Here is a 17,460-nt window from a genome sequence, read left to right on the forward strand (position 1 = left end):
TGCAATGTGCTGTTAGAAAATTCTTCGTGCGGTTCGCGATTTTGGCGGCCGTTGATACGGGCACCACGCTGCTGGCTGCAATTTGGCGGCGTCACCAACGCTAGCGAACGACCAGGCCTGCACTCGACCATTCATTTCGGAAGCAGCCAGTGCCAAGCTTCACTTGAACTGCTGGAACTGGTGTGGCACGCTCGCAGCACCGCCGCGGAACTTTACAAAACTGGTGCAGGGAGTGCAGGCGAATCGAATAGACCTCAAGCTTGTGAAAGCTGTCACCACCCGTCATCTGTGCACATGACACGAGGCAAAATTTGGTCGTGAGGACGTTGAGAATGTGCAGAAAACAAGTGACTGCTTTCTACGGCATATTGGCAATCAGTGATTTTTTTCAGTGAAATTTGATTTTTCTGACATTTTTGAAGTTCTTACAGAGTCCAAAAAATCAGTTGACCATATTCCTGCATGGTACTCTAGAATGGTGAATGGAAAGGTGGGCTAGTTGGTACGAATCCATATGAAGATCTGACAGGGCACAAGACAGGATGAAGGAAGTGACATACACAGCACTGAACTCATGACTGAACTTTAATCAAGGTAATGCAGAGGAGCAAATCATGTGAATTGTGCATGTCACAAGGCACCTGATAAGCAAAGGACAGTGCATGTGCAGGCTAGCAACAGTGTTGCAGGCTAGCAAAACAATGAAGATTGCGAAAAGGCCTCATGATTCCAATAGGCATCTGTAAAAAAAAAGGTAAATTCTTTGCCCGAAGAGCCGGTAAAGCTTTGCTAAAGCAAGATTGACTTGCCTTTTAGATATGATACGCTTTGAAGCGCTCATGTTGCACGCGATGCTTTGGCAGCACAGTATTCTTAAAACAAGGAACATTGTTTTGATTGCTCACCTTGCACGCACAGTATGTTATGGTATTGAACTGGTGGTTTGAAGGCCCATGTACTGTGCGATGTCAGTGCACGTTAAAGGGACACTGAGGAGAAATAAGTTGGCTTGTATCGGTAGAATACCAGCTCCTGATCACAAAAACGCCGCTCTTACTGAAAACATAACTCTTGTAAGGTAGAAAATAGCAAGAACCAAAATACAGGTATCGCCACCACAGGCCAATCTCGCAAGTACAAGCGTGGTGACGCCATAAGACAAGAGACGCCACCTTGGAGGAATTTTCCATCCTACTTGGTTTCGCGAATCTCTGAGGCTGACAAAGGTAGGCTGCGCAGATCAATATTGAAGTAAGTTTTGTTTTAAAACCAATAGTGCACCTTTATCACACAAGGAAGGAGGGAAGGCAAAAGACAACCTTAATGTTGGAAGCAAAGAAAATGGATGCTTGGCGGCGCCACAGGCGGCCAGGAGAATTTCGATTCCTTATGGCGCTTCGCGTCTATGAGCTTTGCGTGCCCCGTGGTTTTGTTTTTGACGCGCTTCGATTTACAAGCGCCGAACAGCAGAGGAACTTGAAGTGCTAGTTAACCTTTGAAGGAGCCTGTTAAGGCTTGTCAGATGATCGCCACGGTCGATGAAAAGCTATGATGGCACGATGGCCGGTGATCGTACAAGGCAGCACTTGTGTATTCGCACGCTTGCCCGGCGAAACGTTCCCGACTGTGCCAGTCAACTTCAAACTACTTAACGGAAATCGTTTATTAGGGACGGGAGACAAGGTGCCTAACCTAACCGTGCTCCCTCAAAAGCATCGCACGCTCTGTGGGGCTGAGGTCGCTGAAATGCAGGCCGCAGTTTTTGCGAGAACTACGCCGTCGGGTTCGAGAACAGGATCCATCGTAACGCTGGCAAGACGCCGGTGCAAACGTAAACGAAGCGACGGTGGCGACCCCCGATAGATGCCTTCAACGTGCGGCGGCGGTAGCTTTCATTTCGGCAGCTGCTAGGCCGCACCGCTAGCTGCCAGAAATCACGGAGTCTCCGTTTACGTCACGTTTCACGTCACTCCGTTTTGTGTCGTCATAAGAGTTCTCGAGTTTGAATGGGAGCGGCAGGAAAAAATGTTTCAACTTCGAATCCAAATTTCTTTGAAATAAATGCATCTTTCGCTCCCGGACAAGCGGCAACAAAGCCATGAAATGCCGAACTATCAGATATTGCTAACAAAAAAATTTTGATAGGGTTCTCCTCAGTGTCCCTTTAAAGAGCACCAGGTAGTCGAAATTTCCGGAGCCCTTCACAATGGGGTCCCTCATAGCTTGAGTCACTTTGGGACACTAAACCCCCATAAACCATAAGCCAAGCACTTGAAGGGCACTAGTCGTCCCTTTCGAACTCCCAGTCCTTGCATCTAGCAGTGCACTGTGCAACTTTTAAAAGATCTTCCTTGTTTTAAATATACCGGTGTTCTTTAAATATCGATGGCAACATGAGTATGAGCTTCTATAAGTGTATACCTTATTTCAAGAGCCAGTCAATCTTCTCAGCAAACCTTCACTGGCTGTTCACGTAAAAGAACTTAGCTTTTGGTTTTTTTTACAGGTTTTTCTTGCAATCATGAGGCCTTTTTGTTGCAGTCTTGTTATCCGTTTTGCTTGCTTGTAAATTTTGTGTGCAGAGCATCTTTCCTTGCTCATGAGATGCTTTGTTACATGCACAATTGAGCCGTTGTGGTGGCTTAGTGCTTATCATGCTCAGCTGCTGACCCGAAAGAATTCGATTTGATCCCAGTTGCGGCTGTCGCATGTTGATGCAGGTGAAATACTAGAGGCTTGTGTACTGTGCAATGTCAGTGCGCATTAAAAAACCAAGGTGGTCAAAATTTCCTGGAGCTGTCCACTACAGCGTTCCTCATAGCCTAAATCGCTTTGAGACGTTAAAACCCTATAAACCATGAACCTGCACAATTGGAGTGCGATGTTTCTTCCTTTGTCTTACTTTGATTAAAGGTTGATAGTTCAGGGCTGTGTATGTCACTTTTGTTTGTACTGCCTTGTAGGCTGTAAGTTCTGTGGTAACCCAGCACTCAGTGCAGATTAGTACAGGCAAGCCAGTGGCGTGACTGTGGCATCTGCAACCAATCTATTAGTAGTATGAAGTGTACAGAGGGACTTTGAGTGTGGGTTTGGGTGTACGGCGAGTATGCGTTGGCCTCTGTTACTTTTTGGGAGCTTCTAGGGTGTGAGTGGTAGGGGGGGGGAGTATGTATAGGCATGCTTTGTGAGTGGTGGCCATAGGGTAAGTGAAGAAAAATGGCTGCTGTGGGTGGGGTATGCATATAAATGAGATAGGTGCATTTGAGGCATGGGAGTGTGACCACTTTCTAGCTGGTGATTTGGGCATGTAGATGATTTGTCCCTTCTGGTGTAGGTTGAGGGCGTGGAGACAAGGGGAGGTATGTTCTGTATAGGGTGCCTGCATATGTATGGAAGCGTGAAGAGCAGTTGTAGTAATGCTTTTTATAAATTTAAGAGCCTTGCTTAGCTGCCATGATTTTGCCTGCGGGTGGGGGCAGCAGTAGTTGAGCAAGGTGCGTAGCGAACACTTCAGAAAGAATTACATTTGAAAATGTGGTGGTATTGATGTGGGGGCATGAAGGTTTGAATTGTTTTTGTAATCCAGTATGATATGCGTGTAGCTAGTGCTCAAACTTATGCTTCCTGACGAAATGTGGAATATTTTTGACAGATAGTGTGATGACAGATTGAGGTAAGGTAGATCAAATTATGATTTTAAAAAAAATTTTAACGTGCGAATAACTCGAGCGTTTTAATCCTCTGGCCTCGTTTCAACTCCCTCAAGAGCATTAGCAAGGTGAATGTAATGTGGATTGTTGAGTATTTTAAACGAAGCTATACAAGCAATCTAAGTCTGTAATTTTGGATATTGTATGGCATTCAACAGTACTTGTGGCTTCTCTAAAATTACATCAAACAACTAAGTACCAGTAGTGTTTGACCAAATGTTTATTTTGCCCTTTTCATTTTTTGGTGTCATTTGAACCATTTGCAGGTGCAGCTCGGGAATGGTGTCCACGTGAGTGCAGACGGGTGGACGGCACTGATGATGGAGACCACAGACGCTGCATTTTGCAAGCGCCTCGCTGTTGCTTTGTATGGTGTAGAGGTGCTTGCAAAACGCAGCGTCTTTGGGAAGCAGAGCAATAAAGATATTGCAAAGGGCAAGACGATGGTGCATCCGCCTCTTTCACCTATGAAGTTGGTAGGAATGTCCTGTGAGTAGATGCAGCAGTCTGTTATGATTATCTTTGTTTTTGTTCTGCAGCTGTAGGATGACGAACATTCTAGACATAAAACATGCAGCACAAAAGTGCAATCAGTGTCAATGACAAACAGGAGTGCTGAGACCTGAGCAGCGAAACGATAAGATTTCAATCAAAATTGATGAGATAATAGTGCACTTTATTCCTACTTCTGTGGTATAAAATTTTTCTATTACCTAGTTAAAAATTTACATGATATTGTGTTCGCTTTTCATTTGTTCACTGGTGTACATAACATTATATATTAAAGCTCAATTTTGTAGCCTATTAGAGTGTAACAAATTTATCACAGGTACTCTGATTTGCACTTTTGTTTCACATACATTTCTGGTCAGTCTAATTGCAAAATATAAACCTGTTCATTTTCTCTTGTGATGCAGCCACTACTGTTACTAAATATAGAAAGAGGCTAAATGCTGCCATAAATATTATGCACATAGGCCGGAATGTGTCTTCAGCATTGAGGTTTGTCATTTACTTGGTTTTTTTTTTTGTTTAGCTGCCTTTGCTCACTTCCTCAAGGAGAAAGGGTGGCCCGAGGAGGAGCTTGGAAAATGCCACAAGCAGCTTGTGCGATACTTGGCACAAAAGTGTGCTGATCTGCGGCGCTAATGAGGTACGGTTCATACCAGGGGTTCTCCAACTGGCTTCTGCAGAACCCCCTGGCCTCCAGAGCCCCAGTTGTTCTCGTCAGGAACAACAGGTGCTCTGTCCTGGTTTCCTCTCGTGTTGTCTGGTTTTGGCAGTTTCCAACCTATATTATGTCCTTGGAGTGCTCTGTGGGGTTCCTCAAGCATCTATGCCAATGCATACCTCATCCACCACCTTTTCTTTACGCACTTAATATTGGAGCTGGATATACTGCGACTACTTTTGGCCAACTTTTACTGTACAACCCAACCTTAATTGCTTTTAGCCATCTTTTTGAAGACCTGTGCACCGCATACCCCTTTTTATTGCTTCCATTCGAGGCAAAAAGGAGTGAATGCCAAGATACGGGGTGGCGGGGGTGTTCCTCAACCCATTTTAGAAACCATTAGGGTGAATTTAAGTATGCATCTTGTTGGCATGTAATGTTTTGCCTGGGGGTATGCAAGCATGTTCATTTGTGTGTGCTTTAAATAATGCAACATGGAAAGGTATTTTGGGCTTCGAAGCACTCGCAGTATTGATTTCTGGGGCAGCTCAAGTGATTTCTTTTTTTGAGCAACCTACGTTTCTGCTTCTTCAGGACTGACTGGATTTGGAAGAAGGGACGTGCTGCTTTTTAACCTACTTGCGAACTATGTTTGGGGGTTCATCGTGCGAGTCACTTGAGTCAGTGTCTATGTCCCCAAAAGACCAATCCGTCCCCAGAGAGGGGCGACTGCCCTGTGAGATGAGTTTTTGTGTGAACAGTGCCTCATCATGGGGCAGCGAGGGGCAGGCTTTGTGATGTAGTGCAGATCAGGCACATATGCTGGTGATTTACATTTCAAAAAGTGTTTTGCACTTTGCTCTCAGTCATAGCTCCAAACATGGTTTCTATGTCGATGAAGCCTTTGAGGAAAATTCTCTGTTTTGCCCATGTAGCTGGCAGGAGAGTCAGCACAGGGTTTTTTTGTAGACGATGCCGGATGGTTGTTCCTTTGGTGCACGGTGTTTCGAGTAAGGCATGAAGCGCTTAAGGGTTGGTAATATGTGACGAATCTGTATTTCTTGCTAAAGAAATAGGCAGGCCAGCATTTCACTTGCACCTTTGACGTATGGGCTGGTGATGTGGGCTGTTTTGATGACCTGGATGCTCTCCTGTGGTCTTCGTTTTATCGGTCAGCTCACTATATCTGTGCTCGTTATAATGTAGTTTGACTTTATTAGCACTACTACATGTGTTGTAGCAATAGTTATTGTGTGTACCCAGCAACTGAATTTACTTATCAAATCTTATGCCCTATGCAGGCTCACAAGATGAATTCAAGGCAGCGCAACCATCATCATGAAATAAATCATCGAATGCTAAGTAGCTCCTTCCATGCGTGTCGTCCTTTCGGTGCTAAGGCAGTTCTGAGGCTGCCTTTTGCATGTTTTACTAAACCATATGTCTGCTGCAGCACAGTGCACAAAGAGAAAAGTTCCCCATAAATTTAAGGGCCTCCTTTATCACATTGTTGTAGAAGAAAATGCAATAGCATTTAGGTTGCCTGCAAAGGTGTCCACATTTAGCGCGTTTTTGCGATTTTCCTACCAAGCATCTGGCTGGAATCTATTCCATTGCCCTTATATAGCATGCATGAGTTGTCACCTTATAGAATGTCATTGGATTATATGTAATTGTACTGATCCAATCCACTTATCCACCATAATCCAGTTTCTGGAGTGTGCCTACTTCCAAAATTTTGTAGAGTTTGGAAGTTTTAGTGGTCCTCAGATCTTCAAATTTGGCAGCGCTCTATGATAAGTCGAGACTGGTGGTCACAAGATGTTGATGACGTCACAGCCCTCTCAATCGAATTCATAGGTTGTGGGGAGTCGTCGCACCACTGCTGGCACAGTGGTGCAGTGGTTGAGCAGTGCGCCAGTGCCTAGGTAGGTGGCTCAGCCATCAGTGTGGCTTGCGGGAACCAGGTTGCTCTTCCTGAGCTTCCATTAAGGCTCATGTGTAGCCCCATGATGGGTTAAAGTGGGAATTGCATTGCATTTATTTGAATTACTTTCACTGCCATGTACCATGGGGGAAGGTAGCTCACAACGCACAGTGGACATGAGGTTGGGATGATGCCGCAGTGTCGTGTGACTTCTTTCGACCGCCTGAGGAATTTTGTGACAGAGAAACCGGAAATTTTTTGTGAGAACAACCTAAATGCTACCGTTTTAATATGCATGGCATAACAGCACTGAATGCAACGTGATAGGAGGTTGAGAGACAGTGCGCAACAGGATTTTGTGGGCTCCATACTGCTGCAAATGACACTACTACAAACTACCCAGCACGACAAGCAACAATACGACAAGCAACAACACGACAAACTACAACACGACAAACAACAACACAACAAAAAACAACACAATACTGCAAACTACAGACCATTACAAGACAACAAGGTCCCATTATACGACAGATTTGTTGTATTTTTTGTTGTTTTTTTCTGGAATTGTCTTCGCTTGTATGTGTTGTTTTATATTTTTTTCGTACCATGATAGTATAATTGCTGTGTGTGAATTTGTCCTCATTTTTTGCAAAGAAGTTTTGAGTCTAAAGATAAAATAGAATATCTTTGAGGAATGGCTTCAATATCTTTCCGAAGATAGAACTTTTTTCTATGGGGCGGATATAGTCCAGCTGTTGCGCTGTGTGGTCAAATTGTTTTTTGGGGATAATTATTAGTTTTGACTATCTGCATTGTGTGGGAAAATGTCGTATTTTAAGGGCTGCATTGAAAATTTTTATGAAAAAGTGCTTCTATTAACTACACAAGGCTTGGACAACTGGAGTTGAGAGTTCATCGATGTCTGGAGCTGTATATGTTTTGAGGGTACTAACTAAGGTGTTGAGGTCTTGTTCGATGACTGGGGTGTCATTAGTTATGTCCTTTTCCGAGAGAGCTGTAGGTAGTGTATTATGTTTCTCATTTGGGACTGGACAGGTCTTTTGTGATGTTACGTTGTGATCTTCATGTTCATTCAACATAGGATCGAGTAGTGTGTAATGTATTTCTGGAGTGATTCTTCAGTGGTTGTGAGAGTTCCGTCCTGTTTCCTAATCTTAATTTTGCTATCTGCTATTTATATGGCAGCGTGAATAGGTTACCTTCCTTAATTTTGCAGCAAAATATTTTCCGCATTGTTTTGAGTTTTAGTGACATTTTCTTGGTAAATTTTATGTGCTGTGGTGTATAGTATGTGGCAGTACATCCTAATTTGGCCTTGTGCTTGTCGATATCTTCTTTTCTGGGTTAGGGCTTGATTCTGTTCTGTTCTCCACTACTTCTGGTGGTTGTGGTCGTTAATGGGTTTGAAGTCTGCTTTAGTTTTGTGATCTCGTCGAAGTGTTGTATGACGTGCTCAAAGCCTGTGATTGTGCTTTTTGGTGTTTGGGATGTCTCGATCAGCCAATAATCTGTCTCTGGAGTGCTAAGAATTTTTTAAATACCATTTTGTGCAAGGCTTTTTTGTTACTTGTACCCCTTCAAATATGTCTAAGCTGATATACGTACGATCACTTGTGTTTACTTAACTTCCCAGTTGTGCAGGAGATTTGCTAATGTTTATGAGGATTCAGTGATATGGATCCAGATTTTGCCATTTACCATTTCAAATGTTAGTAGGGAGTTTGGGTTATTTACGTTCTCGAGGTTCATTGCCGTTAGGATTTTTTGCCATTTTGTTGCCCCGCTCAGTTTGAGTGTTGCCATCCCAAGCAAGGTGCTTAGCATTAAGGTTTCCTCCTTCTACTGCATGTCCCGTTTCTTGCTGCAGCACTTGGTTTGCCTCAGTTATGATTGTATTTGTATCATTCTTAGGGCAGCGTCAATGTTAATTATTAAAGCCATTGTATCCATTCCATGATATGCGTGTCACAATATATGTGTCTAACTATAAGTGGGAATGCTTGTATACTTTTGTTGTAGATAATAATGGCTGTACTAGGAGATTGACTAGCTGCTAAAATTTGGTGTTTGATTGGAAACACTATTATTTGTGTTTGTAAAAGTACGGTTTTGTACAAGTGATATGACATGTTCATTTTATGTTGGAAAATCATCAAGCCGTGGTTGAGCTTCCGTGAACTGTACTGGGTTAATTTGGAGAATTTTTAGTGAGTTTGTGTGTATTGTGCTGGTTGTGACTCGTAATTAGTGACTGTTGGGTTCATTATTTTGTGAAGCAATGATCTTTTGAAAGCAAAATAACTGATAAGGGCTAGTGCTGTAGGAGGTGGCCATCTTTACCATCATATGTTTACATCCAGTATGCCTAGAGGAATGCCTGCTTTTTGCTTAGGTTGTGACATTCTTTTCTGCCCATAGGGTGGGCAATGTTTGCATACTTTCTTTCCTTACACACATTGCATGATCGGACAGTCTCAACATGACCTACATGGTGTGGACGTGCAGATTTAATCCACGCTTGAAGGTCGTTTCGGCAGTGCTTTGCTGTGTGCCTCTAGACCGCGCATTGCTAGGCAATCGATATGTTTAATGGACATAAATTGCTGATAAAGTGCATCTGAGGCTGACTGTGCCTTCTTTTTGAATTGGTTTTAGGCCTGAGTGGCTGTTTCAAGTGTGACGGTTCGAGCCCCAATGAAGTTTATGTAGTCGCTGGTTACGATAATGTCCTAGTGATCTGTTGCAACGTCTGTGTAATGTTTGAGTATTTCATTGATGAGGGAGCCTTGTGGAATTTCCTTCGGGGCAGCAACTAGTTTGAAGGGTGGAAGCATAGCTGTTGGAATGTGGGTTGAGATTCCGTGGGCTCCGGGGTTGTTGCGTATGGCTTCTTTCAGCTTTCTGATTGTTTGCTCGGTTGTAGAAGTGATGACTACATTCTTAGAGCTTGCTCTCCTCTTAACGTTACTTAACCTCAGCTCAGATACGCCAAAGGCATGTCGAACAAATGAAGAAATTGCACTCGTTTTGACTCATGTCGGCGTCTAAGGTTACAAGACGCTTGTTGTGGAAGTCAGGTTCGAAGGCTGATCTGGCGCGTTCTCGGTTGGCGATGTTTATGTGTGGGCCTGGTATTTGTTACGTTCCTCACCTGTGAGCTTTGTGATTTTAAGCTCTCCTTTGAATTCCAAGTTCTTAAGGGCAGTATTTAGCAGAACGGTTTTGAGCGCTTGAAAAGATTTCAGTTTTGTTATGCCTGTTTTTAGTGCCCTTGTTTTGTGCACGCTGTAGTGCATCCAAGAACTTCGTGTAGATTTAGTCTAGTGTTGCCACTAGAGGATTCATGCTTTTATGCAGTTTGTAGTGAGCTCGGTTTTCATAATTACCTCAATCTGGAAAATTGCACACGCCACTGGTCTTTGTGTGTGTCATGGTGACGGCAGAATAAATGGCCTTGACTTACTTGGGGTGACTTGAACACAAGAAGCTTCCGAGATGTCATCTGCTGAGTTGGTACGAGCCCGGTCTGTGGTGCTAGGCCAGTCTGTGTCCTGGTCCTGGATATGGCTGTCAAATTTTATAGTTAAACACTAAGGAGATGAAACTGGGCGCATTGTTTGCGACCGATGGGAAAGTAGAACAAAAGGCATGGCAAAAGCACAACTGAGGTATGACTACTGTAGTAGTAATAGAAATTAGATTAATTGGAATGACAAAATAAGGGGCTAAGTATTCATGTGGAAATCAGTCTCAAAAGCATGATGAGAGCTGAATATAAGGACGAAACAAGTGGGCTGCTCTACCAGAAAGAGAAACTATACAAGTTTGTAATGACTTATGATAAGCCTGCATAACATTCGCCAAGAGAGTTTAAGTGTCGGAACGAGTTGCACTGGAAACTGCACTTGTAATAGCCGCGCCGCCAGCTAGGCAAGCTAGTAAAGATCCCATGGAAAGGTTTTCAGGTGAATAATATTGGGGGCCAGTACCACATTTCCTTTCGCAGTTTTATCTTTGGGTACTCCTTTCATGGGGTGAGGGTCTTTTTTTGTGCTTGAGTACCTTCTATTGTTCCCCACAATGCTCGTGTTTTTTGTCATAATAGATCGACCAGTTAGCCTTTTTAGGAAACATGAAAGATAGCCTCACTTTCTTAAACTTTTGCGACCTAAATCCTTCCATTTTGTTGAAGCAACTAACGAAGAAGCGGAACAACCTAAGGGCTACGTGCTGTGGGCTAAGGGGCAACTAAGCAACCTGTAATTATAATGTTGACAGTTTACTGTGTGACAATAGGCTTCAAAGAAAAACAATTCTGCTTGCTTCAAGAAACATGTTCTTGCCATTTTTGCGGCCTTCGTCTCCGCATATTTTGTTTTCAACTGCCCTTTCTTCCAGCCGCAGAAAATATACGTTTCGGCAAGAAGTTTTGGACACTGTCAGGATGATACAACCTAAATTTCTTGGAGGTAGAGGTTTCTTAGTTGACACCTGGCCAGGTAGAGGTTCACTTGAGATTGTATAATTGGCTATAAAAGGAATAGCGACTTGGAGGACATGATCAGTGTCAGCACGTCTACGCAGAGATTTTCACTCTATTCAGCACATGAAATTGTCACACAGCTTTTACCTAGTAAGGCGGCTGCTGTAGCTACAGTAGAAACAAGCGCAGACACATCAGATAATTTTGGACTCTCTTAAAATTTGTCAAAGTACCTTCAAAAGCTTTCGGCCTGATAAAGAAAACGTCATGGATTGTGTAGGTTCATAACCGAAAATCCTGGACAACAGCATTATTGAGCGGGAAACCATTTATGACCCCCATTTTTTCGGATAATGCACGATTTAACAATATATGTCCGCATATCACTCGACGCCAGTATTGCACTTTTTTTCAATAAACGTTTTTGCTATCGTCAAGAGCTTCCCTATTGCTTTTTTATGCCAATCATAACTGCTTTATGCGATCGATGGAAGCAGTTTAGCAGAAAGATTTTATTACATGTGAGAAAAATGGACCATTACCTTCAGTATTCCCATAAAAGTACCTTACAGTTTTCTAATTTCCAAAGTTTTTATCCGAGAATATTGGACATGTTCATTTTAGGATGTGCTGCTAAGCAAAGTCGCCATCAGCAAAGCGCCTTGATCGAGTCTTTTTGCCGTCGTCTTTTTACGCTAGTCTTTTTACCCTATAGTCTTTTTACCCTCCAGGCTTTTTACCCTGCTCGAACCATACTCAACATTTAGGACCTAGGTGGAAAACTGACCGTGTTGCACTGCTTGCCACGCAGTTTCCTTGTGTTTAAACATTTGTATTAAAGTGTCCATAGTAGTGCACACAGACTACTAAAAGAACAATGAACCAATATGTATGTGTGTTACCAATCCGCCAAGCACATTTCTAGGAAGACAAGCGTCTTTGATATGCGTTCTTTAATTCAGTCATTTTTTTTCCAGCTTGCTTGCAAATATTAGCCACCAGCCCACATACTCTCGTAGCACAGCTTGTTTCCTTCTGTAACCATAAAACTGCTACCCTTCTCCTTTCTGTCTTCGCGACGCAATTCTAGACGATCACGGGGTTCAGTCAAACTTTTAAACATGAACATAAGACACGAAAGTGGTCACGTATGCGCACAAGAATGGAGGGCGACGTTATATACTCGGAAGGACACCTTGATGCTGCTGTGCGACCGGAGTATTAGAGGCGCTATCTGTGTCGTGCTATCTGTCCTTATTTTGGTTCCTGCACTGAAGTAATAACTAGAGAAAAGAAAAAGTAAAGTTTCTTCATGCTATTATAAGAGACTGTGCGCATAGCGGTGCAGATGCGAGAGGCTTCAGGACATTGTTAATATAGAAGGGACGCTACGGTGGAGCAATTGCCGGCAGATAAACCAAGGCTAACCCCACCTGCAGCATTCAACACCTCAACTCAACTTCATGCTACTTAATGCAAACGTTGCCTGAAAGATTTTGAGCTGCAGTTCCCTTTAAGCTACTGCGAAAATCGCAAATTGCAGTCTTAAATAAGAGCCCATGTAGTAGTTTGCAACCAATGTGCATTTTGCACATTGGTTTCGATTCGTCATAATTTCTCTAATTACGGCTCAACTAAAATAACAGCATTCACAACAGTTTCTGCATCCTTCTTCCTTCCTGTCAAATAAGATGGAAGGACTTTGATTGGAAAAGTGCTTGCCAGAATACAGCAGTTCCATCCATGTCCTCGTGTTGATATAGCGAAACGCCCACAGAAGCATTCTCTGCATGGCTTGGCAGGCTGTCGGTCTTCTCAGCTCGTTGTCCACTGCAACGATGTCTGGGAATGGTCCTATTGGAGGTTCACCATGAATCCTGACCCTGCGCAAATACATAATTACTCATAGCACTGGTGCATCTATTAGCTAATCTCAAAGCGTGAGACCACTCGCTTGTTTCTTGCAATATCTTCGCAAGTCACTCATAGCTAAGCACTGGAGACATATGGCATAAGATATACACCAACATTTTGTCGAGCAGCCTTCCAACAACGCAAGCCCCCAACCAATGGCATTCGGTAATCTCCCTGAGATCCCAGGGCCCGTCCTAGGCAAGAAAAGCATGAAGGCTCGCAGTGAACCTCCTTGGGCCGACTGAGGAGCTGTGTCTGGAATTTGTTCTGTGCACGCATAACACTTCGAAATTTAAAGATTAGAGCTCGCTTGGGGCAGTTATTAACCACGGATACAACCAGCAATAATATCTAAACTAACTAATATACAACATTTAGGAAAAACCTTTTGTAACTTCAGTTTATTCTTTGTCGTTCTCGTCGGCTTTAACATTCATTGCCGTAGAAAACTGGCTCACACTTTCTAAAGCTACATACCTTTATGACACTTGTGCCTTGCACAAAACAATATTGGAGTGTGCTTCCGTGTCATTCCTGGTAGTTTTTCAAGGGATTGCTTCGTTGACAACGCTACTTAATACGCAACTCTAAATTCCGAGTAGTACCGGTAATGACAGTCAGTGTGGCTTTACTCCAGTTAACAAGCTATTGCACAAACGACCATCCGAGTTCCAAGTAACAAAAAATACAAAAATTGGAAATGAAAATAGCTACTAAAAACAAAAAGGAAGAATGAGTAGAGTAAATGGTACAGCCACAAGGCTTCAAAATGTGTGATGATATATTCACAAAGTAGTTTGCGCTTCATGCATTGCGTGGGTAATGTTGTCAAAGTGTAGATTCAACCATCGACAAGTGCGCAATAGGTGCCGATGCGTTTGTTTTTTTTTAAGTTCCAGAGAAAAATATAGACACCGCTGATCCAGGAGCTTCTCCAAGAATGTGCGTTTGTCTTTTATATTTTTTTCACAAAAAAATTAACATAGTTCCACAATGCGAGTACACCTTCTGAGTATTCGTAACATTCGCTTCCCGTTTCGTCTTAGTACAGCTGACACTGATTTACCGGCAGTCCGCAAGCGATGCAGACCGTTCATTTCCCAATGGGAGCGAGATTTCAGCTAATCTATTTTTCTAATATCTTAATAGCCTTTCCACATGTTTGTAGAACGTATTCGACCATTTATATTTTGAATCTCCGCGCGCTTTTCAGCCAAATGCGCATTCGCTGCACCATTGACAGCCTGTTATGATACGATGAATTCCCTGCTGTCAGGTTAGCCGAAGTTGACATAAATTAGTAAAAAGTTTTCCGTCCCTATTACAATTGTTTTCACCCGAGGAGTGGTAATTATTCTCGTTTAATCATTCTCGATAAACTGCCAATCAGCGCACGAGAATAGACGCGGAGCCGATGCCATTGCGGCGGGGAGTGAGAAAACGTGCACCGCGCAAGCCGACCTCCAAAAACGGTCAACATCAGTTGCCATTGCTGCGGGGAGTGAAAAAACGTGCTCCGCGCAAGCCGGCCTCCAAAAACGGTCAACATCAGTTTGCATTAGAAAAAAGTCGGTGTGTGCGATCGCTATAACCGCAATTGTCATTTATAGTTTTACCGCAGCTCTTTCTTTGAACAAACAGTGCAAAGACAGGCTTCGGACACTTGGATAGCGGGCAAGACCGGCGGTGCACAAGAAGTCACTGTGAACAGGTAAGCTGACTTACAGGTGCACTAAAGAGGAATCTGAACTTATTTTTTTTTACCGCGGGAACTCGATAAGAATTCTTAGAAACTGCGAATTATTGTCTCTCATCTCTTCTGAACTGCTAAACTCTGCGATGTTTCGGGCGCAGGTTCAGGACTTGGAGGATTCACAATACAGTTACTCATGGATTCCTACACCAGAACTCAAGAGAATATAACGGTCATGAACGAGACCGTTACCACACCTGACGGACGCTTTGTGGCACGTACTACCGAGTACCGGCACGTCGAAATCCGCGAATCAAGCGGCACCGCAGAAAAAAACGACAATCAAAACACGAATGGTGAGGAGCCGATGGATTCCTACACCAGAACTCAAGAGAATATAACGGTCATGAACGAGACCGTTACCACACCTAACGAACGCTTTGTGGCACGTACTACCGAGTACCGGCACGTCGAAATCCGTGAATCAAGCGGCGCCGCAGAACAAAACGACAATCAAAACACGAATGGTGAGGAGCCGATGGATGTGGACAACGACGACGCGATGGACGTCGATTGAAGTCGAGGCTCAGTACGCTACAGGTGGTGTTGAACGTTCAGAGACCAGTTACCAGTGGCGACAGTCCAATTTTGCTAAGGTGAAGACTCATCTTAAGACCTACCGAAAACGCCACAAAACGCATACCTTGCCTTGCACGAGGCCACCAGCCCGAAGGAGAAAACATCGTTGAGATGGAAACTGCCTGCAGAACTGCAAACGAATTTCTTCAGGACGAATTGTTCGGCAAGTGGTTACATGTATCAAATGGCAAGGCAAGGTACGGCGTGTATTTGTAGTGTATTTTTTTCGCTCTTCGTCGCTTGTGCGCCGGGAATCATTTGGTATGTGTAGCCAACTAGCCTACCAGTTGGTACTGATCTTAAGAAGGAAAGAAGAGCAGAGAAAATATTTCAATTCTGGTGAAATAAAAAGTTGCTAGTCGGCGTGTTCTGCCAGTGTGTTCTTTCTTGACCCCGCCCCCCAAATAGTCTTGGCCCACCTCAGAAATTTGGGCGTCCCAGCCCCCAAAATTTCAAAATTGAGTTGACGCACATTTGGAACCGATCAGGGACATCGCCAGAATGGGTTTGGCCAACCCTCAAAATTTATTTGGCCGACCCCCGAAACTATCATGGCGTTCTCTACAGCGTGCCGTGAAAGAGTTGCGAACGCCACTGAGAAGCACAAGAGCTCGAAGGTATCGAGCAATCGCACCTAAAGACCGACATTCCGGGCACCTACCACGGCCGCCTCGATCACGTGCGCGCCGATCCAGGTGGCCGTGCGCTTACTCTCGCGCTTTCAGTTTCTCGCAACAGATGGCGGCACGGGTTACAGCGAAACGGTAGAGAAAAGAGGCGCTAACTAGAGAAGCATTTTACCTGTCCTCAGACAAACATGGTAGAAAACCAAAACAGCGAAAGCCATCGACGTCACAACGGGGACTAACCTCATCAAACTGGTCACGGACGGAATATCCTGATCACCGTGATGCTGTCCGTCAGGTGGCCACGAGACCGCTCTCCTATCTCTTCGTGCACCTGAATGAAGCGGAACGTCGGCTCTGAACACGGTAACGAAGCGTGGGGCACCGGAATATGCGGAGATCATCAGACGTAAAGTTTACTGGAGTCTGAAGCGAATGTACGAAGCAGAAATTGCGGTCTCCAAAATTGCGGACACAAAGGAAGACTCCGCGAAAGTAAGGACACGTAGTTGCAGAGATGGGACTATCTAATGCTTCTACTGTTCTCTTCTTTCTGACGTGGCAGGTTTTTCATGTCTACTTCTTGTCTTGTTCATTGCCTGACATAATCCGTTTCGCTAACAATGGATGGCATCGTTTGTTTTCTGCGCATGCGCTATACCAAATACTGCACCCCATGGCAAAAACAGCAAAGGTCAGAAACGTACTGGGAGCATATGACACAACAGCTAGCAGTCAGGCTCGACGGTTTGCCCGGCACAATTCTAGTAATAGTGATGACCATGGGCCAATATGCGTTAACGAACCCCATCACCAGTCAGTATGGGCCGAGTTACCAAAATTTATAACTTACTTCATAGCCGCCTCGTCTCGCCTCATCACTAGCGTTCTACCGTCTGCACTTTCTCTGGCTGTATACTCCTAAATGCTGTCGCAAATGTCACACATCTGCTGTGCAGCTGCTTCTTGAGTCAACAGCGGCCATGAAGTGCTCTTATTATATTGTGGTTGTCGACCGATACATTATAACGAATTCGAGGAGCGCTTGCGTTGGTACATGCCTTATCCTAGCCAATTTGACGGATGGGCCACGAAAATTCCTTTATCTGTTATGAGCTTTCTGCCGAGGCCAGAAAAGAAAGCTCTTAACCTCGTGAGCTTTTCTTTCGAAATCAATCTTCAGCTTCTTCATGGGAGTTATGCAAGCAGGCAATTTATTTTCTCTTCGTTTAAAATAAGCCACGCTCTGCCGACCAACTAGTGCGCGCTA

At 44.0% G+C, this 17,460-nt stretch overlaps 2 protein-coding genes across 7 annotated transcripts in view; one reads left to right on the forward strand and one right to left on the reverse strand.

Moving 5' to 3' along the window:
- The window catches only part of LOC144107911 (uncharacterized), a 37,322-nt gene extending 31,010 nt beyond the window's left edge, over positions 1–6,312 (forward strand). For both annotated transcript variants that reach the window (XM_077641141.1, XM_077641142.1), the window contains 3 exons: positions 3,977–4,199; positions 4,747–4,863; positions 6,186–6,312. In XM_077641141.1, the coding sequence (XP_077497267.1) occupies positions 3,977–4,199; positions 4,747–4,859 (336 nt within the window). In that variant the 3' untranslated portion in view covers positions 4,860–4,863; positions 6,186–6,312. The remainder of the gene's footprint in view (positions 1–3,976; positions 4,200–4,746; positions 4,864–6,185) is intronic.
- LOC144107912 (uncharacterized) overlaps positions 1–17,251 on the reverse strand; it is a 65,215-nt gene extending 47,964 nt beyond the window's left edge. The window contains exons 1-4 of one of the 5 annotated variants that reach the window (XM_077641146.1): positions 17,044–17,242; positions 13,041–13,201; positions 10,299–10,402; positions 4,210–4,268 (exon numbers count right to left, since the gene is read on the reverse strand). In XM_077641146.1, coding sequence (XP_077497272.1) covers positions 4,227–4,268; positions 10,299–10,402; positions 13,041–13,201; positions 17,044–17,069 — 333 coding nt within the window. In that variant the 5' untranslated portion in view covers positions 17,070–17,242 and the 3' untranslated portion in view covers positions 4,210–4,226. Of the gene's footprint in view, positions 1–4,209; positions 4,269–6,872; positions 7,035–10,298; positions 10,403–13,040; positions 13,202–17,043 lie in introns of those variants that run through there. The other 4 variants (XM_077641144.1, XR_013309434.1, XM_077641145.1 and 1 more) reach the window with 4 other exon arrangements.
- Positions 17,252–17,460: the final 209 nt, after the last annotated feature.

Source organism: Amblyomma americanum, chromosome 10 (genome assembly GCF_052857255.1).
Source record: "Amblyomma americanum isolate KBUSLIRL-KWMA chromosome 10, ASM5285725v1, whole genome shotgun sequence".
NCBI lineage: Eukaryota > Metazoa > Arthropoda > Arachnida > Ixodida > Ixodidae > Amblyomma > Amblyomma americanum.